The sequence below is a fragment of the Micropterus salmoides genome, unplaced genomic scaffold (genome assembly GCF_014851395.1).
Source record: "Micropterus salmoides isolate LMB-PRFRI ecotype aquatic unplaced genomic scaffold, ASM1485139v1 Ms_hic_scaffold_4, whole genome shotgun sequence".
Taxonomy (NCBI): Eukaryota; Metazoa; Chordata; class Actinopteri; order Centrarchiformes; family Centrarchidae; genus Micropterus; species Micropterus salmoides.
Window position 1 is genome coordinate 38,077,193 of NW_024043372.1, and position 17,219 is coordinate 38,094,411.

General features: G+C 40.4%; 1 protein-coding gene across 1 annotated transcript; it reads right to left on the reverse strand.

Annotated features, from left to right (window-relative positions):
• Positions 1 to 34: 34 nt before the first annotated feature.
• cfap92 (cilia and flagella associated protein 92 (putative)) lies at positions 35 to 17,155 on the reverse strand. Its single transcript, XM_038696967.1, has 16 exons — positions 16,962 to 17,155; positions 15,953 to 16,178; positions 15,578 to 15,777; positions 15,123 to 15,342; positions 14,917 to 15,036; positions 14,633 to 14,728; positions 14,133 to 14,317; positions 13,106 to 13,962; positions 12,803 to 12,997; positions 11,521 to 11,788; positions 11,289 to 11,453; positions 3,752 to 3,940; positions 3,359 to 3,509; positions 1,439 to 1,653; positions 421 to 578; positions 35 to 312 (listed from the first exon to the last, which is right to left on the reverse strand). The coding sequence occupies exons 1-16, from the start codon at positions 17,055 to 17,057 to the stop codon at positions 222 to 224; spliced, it is 3,432 nt and encodes a 1,143-aa protein (XP_038552895.1). The 5' UTR covers positions 17,058 to 17,155; the 3' UTR covers positions 35 to 221.
• Between the last annotated feature and the right edge of the window lie 64 nt (positions 17,156 to 17,219).

Sequence of the window (17,219 nt, forward strand, 5' to 3'; positions counted from 1 at the left end):
TTATTAACCATGGCTTCAAAGATGACACCTGAACTCTTTGGATGATGGCATTATATGAAGTTTTAACCAAAGTGCTCTTTTAGTGTAGTGTTATAATTAATGATTACACAGTTTTAATGCTCATGAGTCTATTTGGTATACAAGGTACAGTTTTTGTGGGTTCTGGCTTCTACAATATTCCTGAAAGGCTGGACATCGGATGTTCGTGTCATGTTTGGCGCTTAAGTTTGAAAAGTGAAGATACTCTTCTCCTGGTCTGTCAGAGGCAGGGCGGTCCGCTTGTACAGGAATGAGTGCTGCTTATTGAATCCACTGTAAGGAGCAACAGAACAAAGCACATGAACACAAAAACTTTGTATTCTTTTCTCTAGTATAGTGTGGAGTATCTTTTTCTGAATAAAAAGTCAAACTGAAACTGACATGTAGTGGTACTTGTTATCCGGAGAGGTGTGTCTGCCGGTGGTGCTGTTTTTCCTGCAGAGACTGACGTCCACACAGGGGCCTGGAGCCAGAGCCACTCTTTTCATTTCCTCAGCTTTGTCGTTGGCCAAGTTCATCACAGACAGTTGAGGCAAAGGCTGCAGCACAAAAAAAGTGCTGTTGGCTCACAAACGAAGATTATTACAGTCAACTGCAACCAGAAACATGTTAAACACTGAGCTGAAGCAAGTGTTGGGAAAAACACAATAAAGACAAATGACGATGTGAAAACTGTGAAAGGAGTCACTCGTAGTGTACGTAGAGAAAATGTTTCAGCTCATTTTTTATCTGTCTGACTCAACTTTATACTGTTTTGGTTAACTCAGTGCTCTCTTGGTGTCTTTTTCAGCTGCATCAGGCAGACGTTTTCAGAGGAAAAGCCAGAGCACCCATCTGAAATTCACTGCAGGATAACAGCTCTGTTTCCTCGTGTGGACTCATTAGCTCCTTTTACGCTGCAGCTCCCTGATCCTAAAACTACTTGATCAGCATTGGCTGAGTTCTTGTTTCAAGGCTTAAAGAAACTCATAACAGTGAGGTCTGGAGTTTTTCCTATTCACACCAAGAATTAAAAGGCATTTTATCGTCCACAGTGCTCATCCAAACTAGTGAAAATGTCTTCTCCTTAGAATCTCGCTGCAAACGGATTGATCTCAAGATGCAAGAAATACATATCCACATGTGAGGCATTCCATAACACTATCAGAGTACAGATGACAAACCAGAATTCCATGTGGCCTTAGGATCAACAAAGCTTCTTTGCCTTGAAGTCATGAAAAAGCAAAAGCAGATACTGTGCTTGTTGTGACAGATAAGTGCATCGCGTGGTGTGACCTTTGAATAGCATTTCAAAATAATAGCACAGAGTCAGAAAATGTGCTGCCGTCTAAATATTCCTGGGACTTACAGTTTGTGAGTTCATTATGCCGAGTCATCTCAGTAACTGAAAATACATTACCTTCAACATCATGCCTGCTTTCCTCAGGGAATATTTCTTAGGCTCATCTTTCAGTATTTCCTGAATTCTCAATGAGTTTCCTCCCATGTGACACTTGAACTCTGAGAAGAGGCCGTTGCGTGATGGGTTGGTGCTGCCGCCAGGAAGCAACTTCTTCAGCCAGCGACTGTACTGAGCTCTGGCAGCCTCGAGCTGCTCCTGCTGCAGAGGATCTCCTGAGGATCAACACCCACTAAACTCAACAGCTTTAAGCTTTACTGTTCATGTGGCTTAACTAAACAGGTGAGACACGGGATGGTTGGACAGACATAAACAGATATTTACCAATGCTAACTAACTGCTGATATCACTGAGGCTCCACTGACCAAATCTATTCTCCAGTGTGGTGTGGGAGTGTTCTACTCAGTAGCAAAAACTCGGTTACCGGCTCAAGTAGCCGCCATCTGGAGCTTCAATCAAAACATATCAATATTGGCCTTCAATACTGCGAGAAAGCTTACAGCCCAGACAGTTATAGGAAAAAATGCACTCTTGGAGAGAAATTCAGTGCATTGCTAGATGCTACTTACAGCCTAGTCTCTTTCTTCCCATGTTTGGTAAAATTTCATCGTTAAAACAAAGCAAAGTTGTACCAGATGCCAGATGGGCAATGACAAGTTTAAGGTTAGGCCTAAATGGTAAATCTTAGCCTAGAAGATTGTTGTTTAATACGTTGTCGTAGCTGATATTTCCATTAGTCAGTCAACTAATTTGATAAGCATCATTATGTGAATGCAGAATATGTAGAGTTGCCGTCTAGTCCTCATGTCCTTGTCACTCCCAATAGTGATACACCAAGCTCTGTACAGCAGGGACAGAGGGGAGTGAACTTCAAACCATCTACCTATGAGACTCCAGTTCTGAAAACAGTCCAATTTAAAAAGTCTTTAACTGAGCAAAACACATCAATTCAGGTAAATCCCATATAAATCAATACTTTTAAACGTTTAAAAGAAATTAAATGATTTAGGATTTTGTTAGCTGGAATGATCACAGCCCTCTCCTACTCCTACTATAGAAAGATAGTTCCATGACATGAGGTCTGAAATGAAAATCAAGTACTGAAAATACAATAAAGATGTTATGCTCTGTTATGAATGTTTAAAACCCTTTTTCGAATGCTGTGTTGTGTTTTTTGTTAACTGACTCCATTTACTGCGGTCTATTTCTGTCACATGAATAGAAAGTAAGTAAATAGGATACTTTTGGTTGTGTGGCCTCACTGACGCAACATTGGTTTAAATGGTGTGTGGGGGTGGGGATGGGGGGGGCTTATCTTCTCCCTATTGTCTTCTGTTTTACGGTTTCGGCTGCAGAACCTTGACTAAAGGCAGAACTGGTGGCCAGTCCGACTACAGGTTCTTGTCTTATTCATTCGCTAATTTATCAAACTTTCTTACCTCAGCTCAGTCAACCTTCTGTTCTCAGAAGTTCACTTAGTCACGCCTTTGGATGAGCTCAACTAAGTTTCCTGGTTGGTCGATGCTAGATTGGTGTCAAATTATCGTCATATATATCCTGCAGGGGACCCAAAAAAATGGGGTTTTGAAAAGTGTGTGTGAGTGTGTGCGTCCCTCGAGGATGTTAAACCCAAGTGTGTCCTGCAGTAAATGACACCTTGTGGCTGTGTGACAGTATGATATATTGAAGCAGATGGATTTCTCCTGCTGAACTTCAGTATAAGACGGTGACTATGTAAAGAAACCCTCTCTTGGATTCTGACACCAATTGCTGACATACACAGCTGATGTTTTAGCTACAATGGATATATCACAGTGAGACATCTGGTTGTTAACATTTGGCCAGTTACTCACAGGAAAAGAAAAATGTACTTTTAGTGCTTAAAAGTGTTTTATGGTACGTTGATGCTGCACAGCCTACCAGGCAGGTGAATGGTGACAGGAGGTGGGCTGAAGAAAGGGGGAGGCTTGCTGTAGAGCTGAAAGTCCTCAGAGCGCTGGCTCCAGGCCCATATGTCCCGTGAAAGTGTGGGCTTCAATACGTTGGCATGTAGGGTGTTCTCTTTCCATGGCTGAAAGCACAGTGAACAGTAGGATTATCAACGTAACCCTCTGATGTAAACACACTCTGTCACTGTATACCTCAACAAGGTGGATTTTGTTAGCCGTGTCAGATTGTGTGCTGCGTCATAGAGAAAGAAGACAGTAAGTAAACACTGATAAAAGTGTATGCCTACGCTAGGATTGATCGGAATGACAATAAAGTAAACATTCCTGTTCCTGTGAAACCCCACATTGCTGAGAGTGACATCACCTTCCTCAGCTCTTCCACGCGAGCCTCATCTGGGTGTCTGGGGTGCACTTTGGATTTGTCACCTCTCATACTTGTGAACCATACTGTGGAGGCTGCCGTGAAGCTGGGGTCATTTTTAGAAGTCACGTCTCCTGGCATCACTGTAGCACTGTGATACCGCTGACCGTAGGTAAACCTCCGCCCTGGCACCTGAAGTTATCACCAAAGAAGCACGATAACGTCACCGTCGTCTTCACAAGACACTTCCTTCTGTGTCCCAGGGGCCTCATTAGAGAATAACTGCGTGTCCTATCTTACAGAAGCAAATCTTATCTTAAGAAATCCTAACTAGAACTTCTTCAGTCGGCTCTCGTCCTGTCAGGCCTGTTTCTGTGTTTAGAGCCTCCACGAGACTGCCTGTATCCATGACAGGAGGAGAGAAAACTCGCTTTTTGTTAAGGACAGGGTCTGTTAAGAAGCTTCTGTAATAGATATATCTCTATCCTATAATAAGATAGGATTTTGTCCTAAATGCAGTTAGGAATCATGTTTGTATAATACCAAAAATCCTTAATGTCATCCTAAACTGAGATAAGATAGGATTTCTGTAATAAGGCCCCAGGTTCCAAAAATATAGAATAACAGCAGCCTTATCATTTCACTACATACCTATGTATGCTATGTAGACTTTACATTTTGAATACAGGTTTAGATTACTGGATGTACTCATACTTCTGTTTTCTCCCTCACACAAACATCTACTCTGTGATCTATCACAATGAACAACTCCTCATCAATGTTTACAAAGTACATGTTTTTTCATCATTGGGCTGGCCCTGACAGTGCTGGAGCCCTAGGTGAGATTGTAATTGTTTAAAAAGGAATTGTTTAAAAAATTTTAGCATTAACAGCCAACTCAATGATCATGGTCCAAAGTGAAGAAGTGTGACCAGCCTCCACATTATAGCCTAAACTGGGAGACCAAACCTAACCTGGGATCTAGGAATGTGTTCCCCTATAAACTGTGTGTCAACCCAGATACTATATTCTGTCACTGTAGTAAATTTATGGGGTAATTTTCCTGAAATGCAAGAGCATTAAAAAGGATTGGATCAATAAGTTATAGTAACTTCTTTCTATAATTTATAATTCAACTCCTTTTTAACTCCACTTAAAATAATAAGTTATGAAATTTCAACTTAATTTAATGAGTTATCACTATTTCAACTCAGGTTTGTTCAAGTTCAGTGAAATGTAAATTTCAGTGTCAGCTAACCGGATCTCTTAGAAAGTGACCATGACCCCGGTGTGGCGACAGTATTAATGTGCGGTGCAAATAGTCCTGAATATTTTGTCTTGATCTGATCTGATATACGACTAATAACTATGATGGATTTTTGTAACACATTAATGAGGCGCTCCACCCAATTGCAATTCCCCATTGACAGAAGAAGAGGAACACAAATTAAGCCGACTGACAACAGTGAGCAGATAAGCAGCGGATGAATACGTTTTTTTCAACAAGATCTGGATGAGACTTGGCAGCGGAAAAAAAGCGGGTCATTTCGTTTTGGAGCAAGAGAAACAAGTTGAGTCTTTCATTTATAATAATTGTACAATTCAATTAGTTAATTAACTTCGTTATGAAGATAGGAATTGCTGTCATGAAACTTTCTAAACACGGGATAGTTCAGAGCAGCTTCTTAATGCAAGTAGTGTTGAGCAGTGAACCCAACTTTACAGTGTTTGACATTAATGTTAGTCCTAATGTTACTTTTTACTTTTATTAACAAAAAACACAAGCAGAGTCTTTTATGACATTCACCCCTCATAAAAGCACATTTATGGCGCTTGGTAAAAGTTTTAGCGCCCATGTTGTTTGAATTTTTGAGTTAGCTGCTTTACTACAGCTTCTTTGTGTAACTTAGTGTCAGTAATTAGCCTTGGCTCGTACCAACGATTTTTCGGTAATTAGCCTTGACCATTCCAACGTTGTTTCAGTAATTAGCCTTGGCCCGTACCAACGTTGTTTCAGTAATTAGCCTTGGCCCGTTCCAACGAGGTGGGCGGAGGGGCTTCGTCATTTCAGAAATTACCCATGACCAGGTGAGTTGCTACTTAATTTAATGTGAGCTGCTTCAGCAAAATTAAGAGGATTTGGGCACGCTTAACATTATTAACTGATCTGTGTCGAGTTTTTTTTCTTTAAAGCAATGTTATTAGTGACTTTGTACTCAGCTCCAGCTTAACCTGAAAATTAAAAAAAAAACAGCGGGAGAAAGGTAATGTTAAACTTTACTGGCGCCATTGTGTTTCACTATCTCACTGTGAAGTAGGAAATTCAATAAAGTTATTTGTGGCGGCCGACACAGTATCAACGCTGTTAGTTAGTGAAGAGAATCGTCACCAAAGACCTTCTGGAATCTTTCCTTGACGGACTTGATGGCCTGGTCCCAAGACTGCTGTAGGTGTACAAAGCAGCAACCAAGACTGGAAAGAAGCAATCACTCAAAGACATTTTGGACTGCCTTCAGAAAGTGGAGAGCAGATGATCACAAAATTTATTATCTTTGCTAAAACATTTATTTTCATCCTACTGCATGTTTCTTTGTCTTGTATGATACAAATGAGAGGAGAAGGACTGCTGCTTTGCTTGGTCTGCCACACTACATATCAGGCAAGATCCATCAACTGCCGTCAGGATGTGTGATGTAAGACCATTAGGATTTCTGTAATGCAAAACTGTCAATGTGTATATGGGTGATTTTTTTTTTTCATTTTTGTATTGTGGGACTTTTTCTATTCCCAGCGGAGATTTTCATGAAAAAAATACTTGATGGGAAACGACAGATTATATTGGTTCAGATTAGGTTTTAGTAGAAGTGCAAAAAAATAAGTGTCTGTTTGCTAAATTGTCTCAGTGATGACATTTAAATACTTCTCCAGTCTGTTGAAAACTCAAATGTTCTGTTTTTGGTGGGGGTGTCCCCAACCCAGCCTTAATGTTGGCCATCTAATAAAGTCATAAAAACTCATTCAATTAATTCAAACTTTACTTTGCATTTTCTCATATTGACTTAAACAGTTTACTAGAAGTTTATGTGGTTTTTAATTTGTAATTTACACTTTTTTTGTTAAGTGTGGCTGTTCCTGTCACTCAACTTTTAGTCAAAAAATCTAACATTTGCTAAAGTGCATCAGTGTGTGATCTTACGATTTCAGGCTCCCTTGAAGCCATGAAGGGGATGCAACTAGGCCTGCTGATAGGCTATGAAGGTGCTGAACGGGAGGCCTTCAAGATAGCTGTTGTGGTTGAGGAGACCGTTGTGCTTCATAACATTAAAGATGTGGCATGCAGCTTTGCCATGCTCATGGGTGTCATCTACTGTGTCAATCTCGAGTACCCAGAAGCCATGAAGTATTCCTTTGAGTTTCTTCAGAGTGATGATGAAGATACAGTAAAACCAGACCAAGCATCTGCCCGAGTACATGGACTAAGAAACAGAATCCTGAGGTACAGACTAACACCTGCTCTTCATTTTCTCAAGATTCTCATGTGGACATGGTTCCAGTCAAGACTTCATTATAGGGCTGCAGCTAACGATGATTTTAGTATTCGAAGCTTCTTTAGATTATTTCAACGTGTTTATGCGTCATTTAAGAAGTACTTTTGCTTTTTGTTCAGCTGCCGTCGTGCTGTTGCCGAGGCGACAAAAGTTTCATTTTACGGTGGACGGACGGTAACATTACAGAGTTGTTTTCTTTAACTTGAAATAATCCCAGACTTTGGACACTTTCTTTTTTGTCCCTGCTGTTTTCCTCCGCTTTGCAAACAGCTCCATCATAATCACGCCGCATTCACAGCGTAAACACTGTGCTGTATAGTTACATGGATTAAATGAAGCATCGATGCAAAGAATTTGTGTCGAAGCATTTAATGAATCGATTTTATCGATGAATCGTTTCAGTCCTACTTCATTGTTCTTTTTTATATGCACTTTCAGCATGTGAAAAACCAGCACTGTCTCACAATTTAAAACAGTTCACAATGATAGGGGGACAAAACACTGATCTTCCCCACTTTATGTTAATGGACGGATTGTGAGAGCTGATAGTCTCGACTGTTCGAAGCACTTAAGACAACACAAACCAGCCTCAAAGTTCTTTATTTTCAATGGAATAAGACTAATGGACTTGGACATTTGAATTTTGTGCATTTCCTTTTCAACATTATTATTACTCATTAGTCACCATGTTGTAGAAATCACAAGCATTTTACTGATTACAGTTGATGGTATCAACTGTTCTCATCAGACAGATGTTTTTCTTTATTACGGTTTTTGATTGTTAAATGCAGTTGCAGGCAAACAGTCTCAAGGTTTATATCATCTCATTTAAATTAACTGATTGGTGTAAGAGTTGGTTGGGTCGACCTCGCTCTGCATAGGTGACTGTGTTCAATATACTGTTAGAACATGTTTAATTAGCATAAATATGGTCTCAATTTAGCACTTGTTGGAGGAGATGAAGGCTGTTAGTTGAGAATCAATTCTCTTTGAATACATGAACTGTAAGTTCATTCATTGTACTCACCAGGAAACTGGTGAACTTGCTATTATTAGTTGAGATAAGGGATGGAAATTAAAAAATAAGTCTACTTAAGTTAACCTAACTTGAAAAGGCAATTGGTATGAATATAGTCAATTATGTTAACTTAAAAATGTGTGTTGAAAGGGTGTAGACTTATGTTTGTTTGACAAGAAAAAGTAAGTTTCATTGAATAGACAATGTCATACGGATAGTTTTAATTCACAGAATCAAGTTGAAACAATAAATCATTCATTAAACAACTTCTATAACTTACAGAGTTGAAATAGCTTAGATTTGTATGTTTGACAAAAAGCAAGTTGCTTTGAATGAACAATGCAATATAGGTTGTTTTAACTCACAGTATCTAGTTGAGACAGTAAATGTCCATTAATTAAACAACTTGTGTAATGTAACATGAGTTAAAATTAAGCTTTTCAAAAAGTTTACTCACATTTTTAAGGCAGCAATTGAAATAAGTTAAACCACCTTGATAATTTTTACAGTGTCGGTTTAGTTTCAACTGTGGAGGGGGCAAATAAAGAGGAGGGTCTGGAGGTCCTCCCCCAGAAAAGTTTGTGCATTAAAGACCTGCGTAAAGAATTTCCTGCATTCTGGTGAATATTTCTGCACCAACTTATGGTTAATCTTCATCTATATAAAGGGTATTCAAGTGGTAGGTGACAAATCAAAATATTAAAATTTTACCTTTAGATCAACTTTTCTAATTATAATAAATTCCTGCTGAGTCAGCATGCTTAGCCCTCTCTTCTCTTTTGATTCTCCATTTGGGGAAATAACTCTTTTTAATAGGCCTACATGGTACCTTTTTCACCTAAATGAGAAATTAATTAACTTTATTCAGTTATAAACTCCTGGACTTTAAAGAGGTGGTATTCTGCTCATTTTCAGGTTCCAAATCTTATTTAGGGGTTGTACCAGAACAGGTTTAAATGGTTTAATTTTCAAAAAACACAATGTGTTTCTCATCCTGCACATTGCTGCAGCTCCTCTTTCACCCTGTGTGTTGTACGCTCCGCTATTGAGCTACAGAGTGATGCATCTTACTTGTACAAAATCTTTGTTGGGAGTTGCACATGCACAGTTCCCAGGTAAGGACTACTAGCCAATCAGAAGCAGAGAAGGGCGGGTCGTAAGAAACAAGGTAGTGTGATCCAAATCAAAGCCGCTTCAGACTGCGACCGTAACAGATGGTATAAGTTACTCACAAGTCCACAACATCATTGTTCCACATCTGACCATCAGGACTAAATGTTGAACTGTTGCCGGTGTTCTGATGATCTATGCTGCCTTGCTGAAAAATGCTACCATAGCGCAAATCGATCGACTCGACTCTGCTCGGCCCTGCTCCGTTTTCCATTGCAGATAGTACCCAGAGAAGTACGTAGCTTGTCGTCATAGCGACGCCACACACAACTGCCGCGACACAACACCAGCGATCCACACAGCTTTCTCTTTTTTAAGTTGAAACGTTTCAACCTTCCTCAGAATGTAAAGACAGATAAGCGGTATGAAAAGCTTCCAGCTGTGTTTTCCTCTGCCGTTGTTGCTGCAGCGGTCTGTGTGACGGCGGGAGCAGAGGGCTCTGTGAGCGGGCGGCTGGCCGGCCTCACACGCTCCTCCCGCGGGTCACAGTAGGCTTCCCCCGCAGCCACTTGCTGAGCTCCTCAACTCCGAAAATATTCAAGCACGTTTTTGTTCCGCCATCACTTCTCTAAAACTGTCAATATTGAAACTGTAAAATATAAAACTTTCTGTTGCTGGCCTCTGTCTGGTGCAGCAATGATGATGCAGTGAATAGTGAATATTCTCTCTGACCAATCAGCAGTCTGTCTGCTTTCACGTTACATTTTAGTTCCCTCAGCTCGCTTGGAACCTCGATGGAGGTGAGGTGATATGAAAAAAAGTACCTGGAAGCAGGTACAGGTGCAACATTTCTACAATGGAAAACCAAACAAAGGCGAGCCAAAGGGCCTCCGCTCAGACTAGCTTGGTTTGAGGGCGTGCCTGACCCCGCTAGCCGCTTGGCAAGCTTTATGACCCGTTTTCATTGTGACGTCAAGTAAACAAGTAAAAGTAAAGGAAGTGAAGGGCTGGACTCCAACCAGCTGTTTTCAAGCGGTTCAGAGCAGAGTTTTCTGTGGGAGATGGGAACTCCCTTTGGGCTGGACTTTGGGCTTTTTCACTTTGCAAACCTGTTACATGCACAAAAAAGAGAGAGAACTCAATAAAGGAGAGGGAAAAGCAGAATACCACCTCTTTAATAGCTACTGTGTTTCAGCAGGTTTTCAAATGTTCAAAACTTTCTGCACAATCAGAATCTCTCACACACATCTGTTTTCTCGGACAGAAAAATGTCCAGAAAAAAATTGCAATATTACGAGACTAACACCATCATTTAATGAGAATTCACAATATTTTATATTTTACCTGGCCTGGCTGTGCATTGTGTTATTGATCTGCTGGTATATAGTTTATCCCCTTTAGACCGTTTGACCGACTCAGTTTGGGACTGCATGCTGCATGTGAAACCAAAACTAACTGAAACACTGATCAGGCAGAAATCTCAACATAAATCCACACGTTAAAATCAGCAGCTCCAATAAAGTTCAGCTCACAGTCCAAAACAGAGCAAGGTTGTGCTTCAGTTTTAAGATGTTTATATTGCAAAACTCTACCAGTTACATTACTGTCTGGACTCGCAGCGCGAGGTGCACATGATTAAAATCGGAGCGCCCCCTGACATTTTGCGCCCTAGGCAACCGCCCTATGTCGCCTATGCCACGGACCGGCATTGTGCGGTAATGCAGAATTGACATATTATCACCTTTTTTATATTTGTTCTGGTTAATCTACCAGTGAGCAGTTGCCTATTCACACCAACAGCTGATACAAAACGACATGAGCATTCATTTGGAGTTGTGCATCATAACCTGTGTGTTCATCAAACCTGGGCCATCTCTTTGCGGATCATCTCCTTGGCTTGCTCATTTGAGTTGAAGGTCTGGATGCTGCTGTTGTGTGCTGGCCTGACTGTAGACGGTTCCATCCCTAACACAGCAGCCTCTGGCTTCCTCATAGGCTCACTTTGCTCTTGCACTTTTTTAATATTCTCCTGAAAAATGATGTAACATGAGTGGCTCTGTTAATAAGTCTGATTTTAATAATGTAAGCCTACAAACCTGAATGAAGTTCTTGGATTGTTTGAGCATCATCTGCTGGCGTTTCCATTTCATGTACTCTCTGTTGTAAGAGTCGAGTGTTGCATGTCTTTTCACCCAGACAGGCATAGTGAGCATGTCCGCCTCAGTTTTTCTACTGGCTTTCAGTTGCCGCTGCTCAGCATATGTGCCATATTCCTTGCTCATGCTGAGAATCATGTCAGCTGAGGGGAAGAGGTTGCACTGCACCACATCTTTGAGTTGCCTTGCTTGACAAAGCTGGCTTAACCTAGGCAAAAAAAGACCTCACAATTTAGTAAATACTTACCATGGTGAATTTCTATAGCGCTATTTAAATTACAAATATGCATGGCCTTTCATGTCAACTTCTAATAGATTAATTCATGTTAAATGATCAACAGTGTTTTTACAATTTTAGCTGCTTAACTAGAAATCATGCATACTAAGTTACTAATTATTCATAGTTTGTGCCAACCATTTTCAAACATCTGCTGCACATGAGCAATGGAAACTCATTCAGTATGTGACAAAATAATCTCAACTCAAAGGTTTGATCTGGGATTATTTTCTTGCGTGTGGACTGTACATTGTTCCATAAGTACACTTGTACACTTTCTGTAATAATACATCCCTATCAGATTGGGGACCCTGGGACAAAATTTAATTTAAATTTGTTTAAAAGGTTTAGGGGTCCTTGAGATGAAAAGGTTTGAGAACCACTGGATAATAACTTTTGTACTATGTGAAAATAAAGCTAAAACATTACCTGGAAAAAGTAGGAAAAAAATCTTAAGGCTGCGCTAATTGATATGTTCCTAACAATGTATCAAATAACAGTGTCCTGTGAAAGGGGTCACTCATAGTGAGGAATCCAGACACACGACTGTAGATGTACTTTGTGGCCGTCTGTCAGCTCCATGTTTTGGGTTCATTTCTCTCATCAGCCTTGTTTCCAGTCAGCAGCTGTTTTCAGTGAAGAAGCTTTGATAAACATGGACACTGGACTATTTAGCAGCTAAAGACTCAGATATTTCCAGCAGGAGTTGGAGATCAAAATAAAACTAAGATGAGAGTGAATATTGGACTTGCATTCATCATGTAACACTGTATTCACCAGGAATACACAAGTGAACAAAAACAATCTATTAATGCTGCTTCAAACATAACAGCATGGTTTACTGTGATGTTTTGTACAATATTCATCATTTGTAGTAAATGGAGTAAAACATGCAAATCGCAGAAATGGTCCTTTAAGGCCACTGTAATCTCACATTATTGGTACCTTGACAAAGCTTGGAAGCAGGGTTGAGGGATCGTGCCTCTAATGTAGACCAGAGGCTGTCTGATGATGGTCTCTAGTGACTCATATAAATGGATAGGACTCAGGCCTACATCTAATGAGTCATAGATGCGCTTGTAGAAACCCAGGTTTGAATTGTAGAGGACTATCACCTGCTCCTCCTCATTCCCACTTAGCCTGCAAAACATCACACAAACTGCAGGATTATCATTGGAATTTAAACACTTGACCCAAATAGACAGGGCAGCTGAAAACTGTTAGCTAAGAGAGTGTTCATAGGCTTACTTCATAGGAACAGCCTCCCAAATTCTCTTCACCGCTTTTTGTTTCAGCCCTTCAAGAACAAAGATGTGTGTCCTCTTGTCTACTATGTGGAATCCTGTAACAAAATCCAGATCCTTGCTCTCATTGTTCTTGAAATTCAGTCTGTAGTTTGACAGGGCTTTCTCTAGATTTTCCAGTGAGTGAGAGCAAATATGAAAAGCTGATGCATTGATTCTGAGGATCTCTGACCTCAGCTCGGTCATCACAGAGATGTTGTTGTAATCAAAGAGGTAGATGATGCGCCCAAACGGATCAGAGGTCTCCAATTCACAGCCGTCTTTTTTAACGTTGAGCGGAAAGGCTATCTCAACCTTGACTTTGAGTTGAGAATTGGCATCAAAATAACGGCCTTGTGGCATGGGCTGTCTGCTAGCTGCTGTGTCGGTCGTCTTCCTGTTCCATGCACTTTGCTCTGTGTCCAGCAGCAGAGGTAGAGGGCAGCATTTGATTGGTAAGTGCATCTGTAGGCTTTTCCTCCCAAGTAGCAGCTCTGAGAGGTTCAGTCTTGCAATACCATGCGAGTTCACGACTCTTGCCTTCTGTTTTAATAGCGACGCACCACACAGGATGTCTTCTGACCGCGTGCCAAACACTGCTGGAGTTTTTGGTGTTTCCTCCAGCTTTCTGTCCCGATCATGGACCTCTATCTCCATAGGTGGACCGGAGAGGAACTCTTTGAGCTCTTCAGGATTCATCAAGCCAGTCAGGATCACATTCACATCTCTGATGTAGATGTTGGTGCCGTGCTTGTGATAGTTTGTTCTGTGCGTGCTCAAGTTATGGAACTTGTACTGGCAATATACAGGCACACATTTTTCCTGGGAAAACGGAAGTTTAACCCATGTCACGTCAAAGCTGACTCAATTTTAACAACTCATCAAAGCATTAAAACAGTGAATGAGAGAATATATTCAACACACATGTACAGCACAAGCCATATATTAATTGTGACATTGTTAATAGACATTAAATGAGATGTAAGTCCCACCTCTAGGACGTGGAAAGGGACAGTGGACGAAGGCATTGAGATGGCTGACAGAATTGTGATGACCAGTGGATTGAGATCAGCCTTCAGTTGGTCGGATATTAATGGTCTGTTCAGAGAGATGTTGCACATGACCTCAAATACACCAGCTGAACAGACTTGGAAGCGTTCCGTCAATGAGGTCTCACCTGGCAGTCACAAAGTATTCCCTTTACGGTTAACATTGTGACTGAAATTTTAAATCGCAAAATCTTTTCAGCCTTGGTAGTTGTGGGGCTCGAAGGGTGGCAGTATGGGGCATAGCTTTTATCCACACTAGAATATCTCAACTAATATTGCATAGATCTATATAAATCCGAGCAGTTGCAATTTTGCTTCAGGCCTCTAAAAATATTATGAAGACAAAAGTAAACTGCTGATACCAGGAGATCTAATCATCTGATGAGGGTTGGTTTGTTTTAAAGTTTGGGGAACAGGCTAGTGTGAATAAAAGGTTCACTCACCTGCCAACATAGTGATGGGACTGATCTCAGCTGAGGCATTGCCATTCTTTTTGATATCCTCACGGTTGCAAGCGACAGTTGTGGGTTTTTGAAATCCTGTTTTGGTGAGAGAAAACAAGTTATATCGGTCTATGAAATTATGAGAAATATATCTATCATCTCATAGCTTATACAGAGTTTAAAAAGCAGGAAGTTTGGCAAAGATGCAAGACAACAGTGTGCATACATAAACCAGTGTAGTGTCATTATTTAGCATCATCATCATCATTAAATTGTAGATTTACCTGTTTCGGAGCAGGCCTCTGAATCAGACTGAAACAGTATATTACTTTTGTGCTTTTTAGATATGTTTGACTTCCTCTCAAATAAGGTTCTCAGTTGATTTACCATAGTCTTGATATCACCTTAAAGCAAAGATTTCATGTTCATCAGTACAGACAATATGTATAACGTTTGTGTCATTTTGAGCCACGATGAAGGTGATGCTCACCACACATGTCTGATGCATCTTCAGGCTGATCCTGTGGCAGTCTGAAGACTTTCAGTCTTTCATAGCGAGCCTGGCTGCACAATTTGTCCTTAGTGTTCCAAATCAGGAGCTTGATCTTATGAGAAAGTAGACTGATCAACATGTCCCTGCTGACTCTGACGTTGAAATTCTGGGACCAGCCGACCCATGTCTGATCCACTTCGTGCCATATTCTTAGAATCTGTTACACAATTCACAGATTTATTTTTGCATTAGAAGCACTTAATACTATATATTTTATTAAACTGCAGGATCTTTTGAAGTGTTTATCAGAAATCATCATCCTTCTGATAACAGCCCCTGTGCACTGATGGATCATTTACTGTAACAGTATAGCTGCTTTAGTGTTGCTCATTCAGGACGTTCATGAATTGTTCATTAAGGACACACACACACACACACGTGCGCCAGGTCACCTTGAACTCATCTTCTTTGTACATTTTTGCTACTGGTCCAAACATTACTAGGTCCACTTTGACTGTCTCTGTATCACCTGGCAACAACTTGTATTCAATATGATAGCAGCTCTGAGCCTTATGGGATTTCACCAACACAGATGAATCTTTATTTGTTTTCCTAGCCTTTTCAGGAGCTTCCGGGACATCAGCTTCTTCTCCTAAAAAGGGACAGATGTTAATGAATGAGATCAAGGATCAAATAAATCTGTACCATGTTTCTTAGTTTGTAGTAGTGCTTTGTTGTACATTTCAGTAGTTTCCACACTACTTCATCCTTCTGACTCTCAGTTTGAGTAATGTCAATCGTTCATAAGTTCTGAATGATAAACATACCTCTTGGGACAGCTAGAGCAATGTAAACTGTCCATGTGACGTGATAAGAGCTGTCATCTGTGTGTTCTGGGACATCTTCAGTAGAACCTGACCTATTTTCCAAACCATGCTCCATAGTCAACACATCAGTTTCAAGGACAGGGACATCTTCCTGTCTTTTATCTGTAACTTCTCCATCGTCACAGTCTGCCTGTGACTTACAAAGGCCTGTCCCTGACATGCTGGCCTGCAAGAGAAGGGTAAATGAAAAGGACAACAGAATGGATGCTGGCTAACATTTCATACCTAGTCTGTCCCTAAGAGCTAATTGAGCTAATTAGGAGACAGTTATTCACAATTCTCAGAGTTCATATGTGTCCTACCAAACGCAAGCTTACCTTAAACACATTCATTTTAAATCAATTAACTACATACACAAGTAGATTATAATGAACCTTTGCCCTGTTTATTTACACATTCATTTGAGATATGTGACAACAATGATCAGTTTGAGGAGTTATTAATGTTGGGATTGGTTGAAATTTGCGTGTGGAATAAATTGAGGTGGAAATGCATGATATGTTGATGGATTCTCAGAATGGGTTTACCCTCCACAGGTGTAATAAATTATGACATTAATGGAATATAATGCAGTAGTGGATTTAAAATATTTTCTCCATGGATTAAGGGATTTACATTTACAAAATAACACTACAGGTACTCCTCAATTGTACACATTGGCCTACTATGATATATTAACCTTACATTGCATGAATGTGTCTATTAATTTCCATATCAAAAGTAAATTGATCGAAGACTCAGAGGTGAAAAAATGAGAAATTCAGTTTCATAGTGAGCTCAAAGCAGTTTTTACATTTCACCTTGTTAGTTCTGCCTGGTGTGTTTTCGTCAGTGAGCTCATTCTGGAAATGTAATTCTTGGAAGAAGGAAGGGAAGCCTACAGTTTCTCTGACAACTATATGTGTTTAAACAACACATGAATGTAGTTTCTTGTTTCTTGTTTGCTCACCTTGGCTGCTGTTGGCTCAGATATTTCGTGTGTGACGCTCAGGAGGTTTAAAGTCCTCTTGAAGAGTTGGTTGTTGAAACACACCTCTGCACTCATTGTCCTGGTAAACGTCCGCCTGCCACTCAAACTGTGTGATTTGAGGGCAACGCGTCGCCATGACAACCACTGTGGCGAAGTCACGTGATTCCTTGCCTCACGTGCTGTCGGGACCAAATAAAAACAACAAGATGTACATGGACGTCATAAAAGGGATATTAC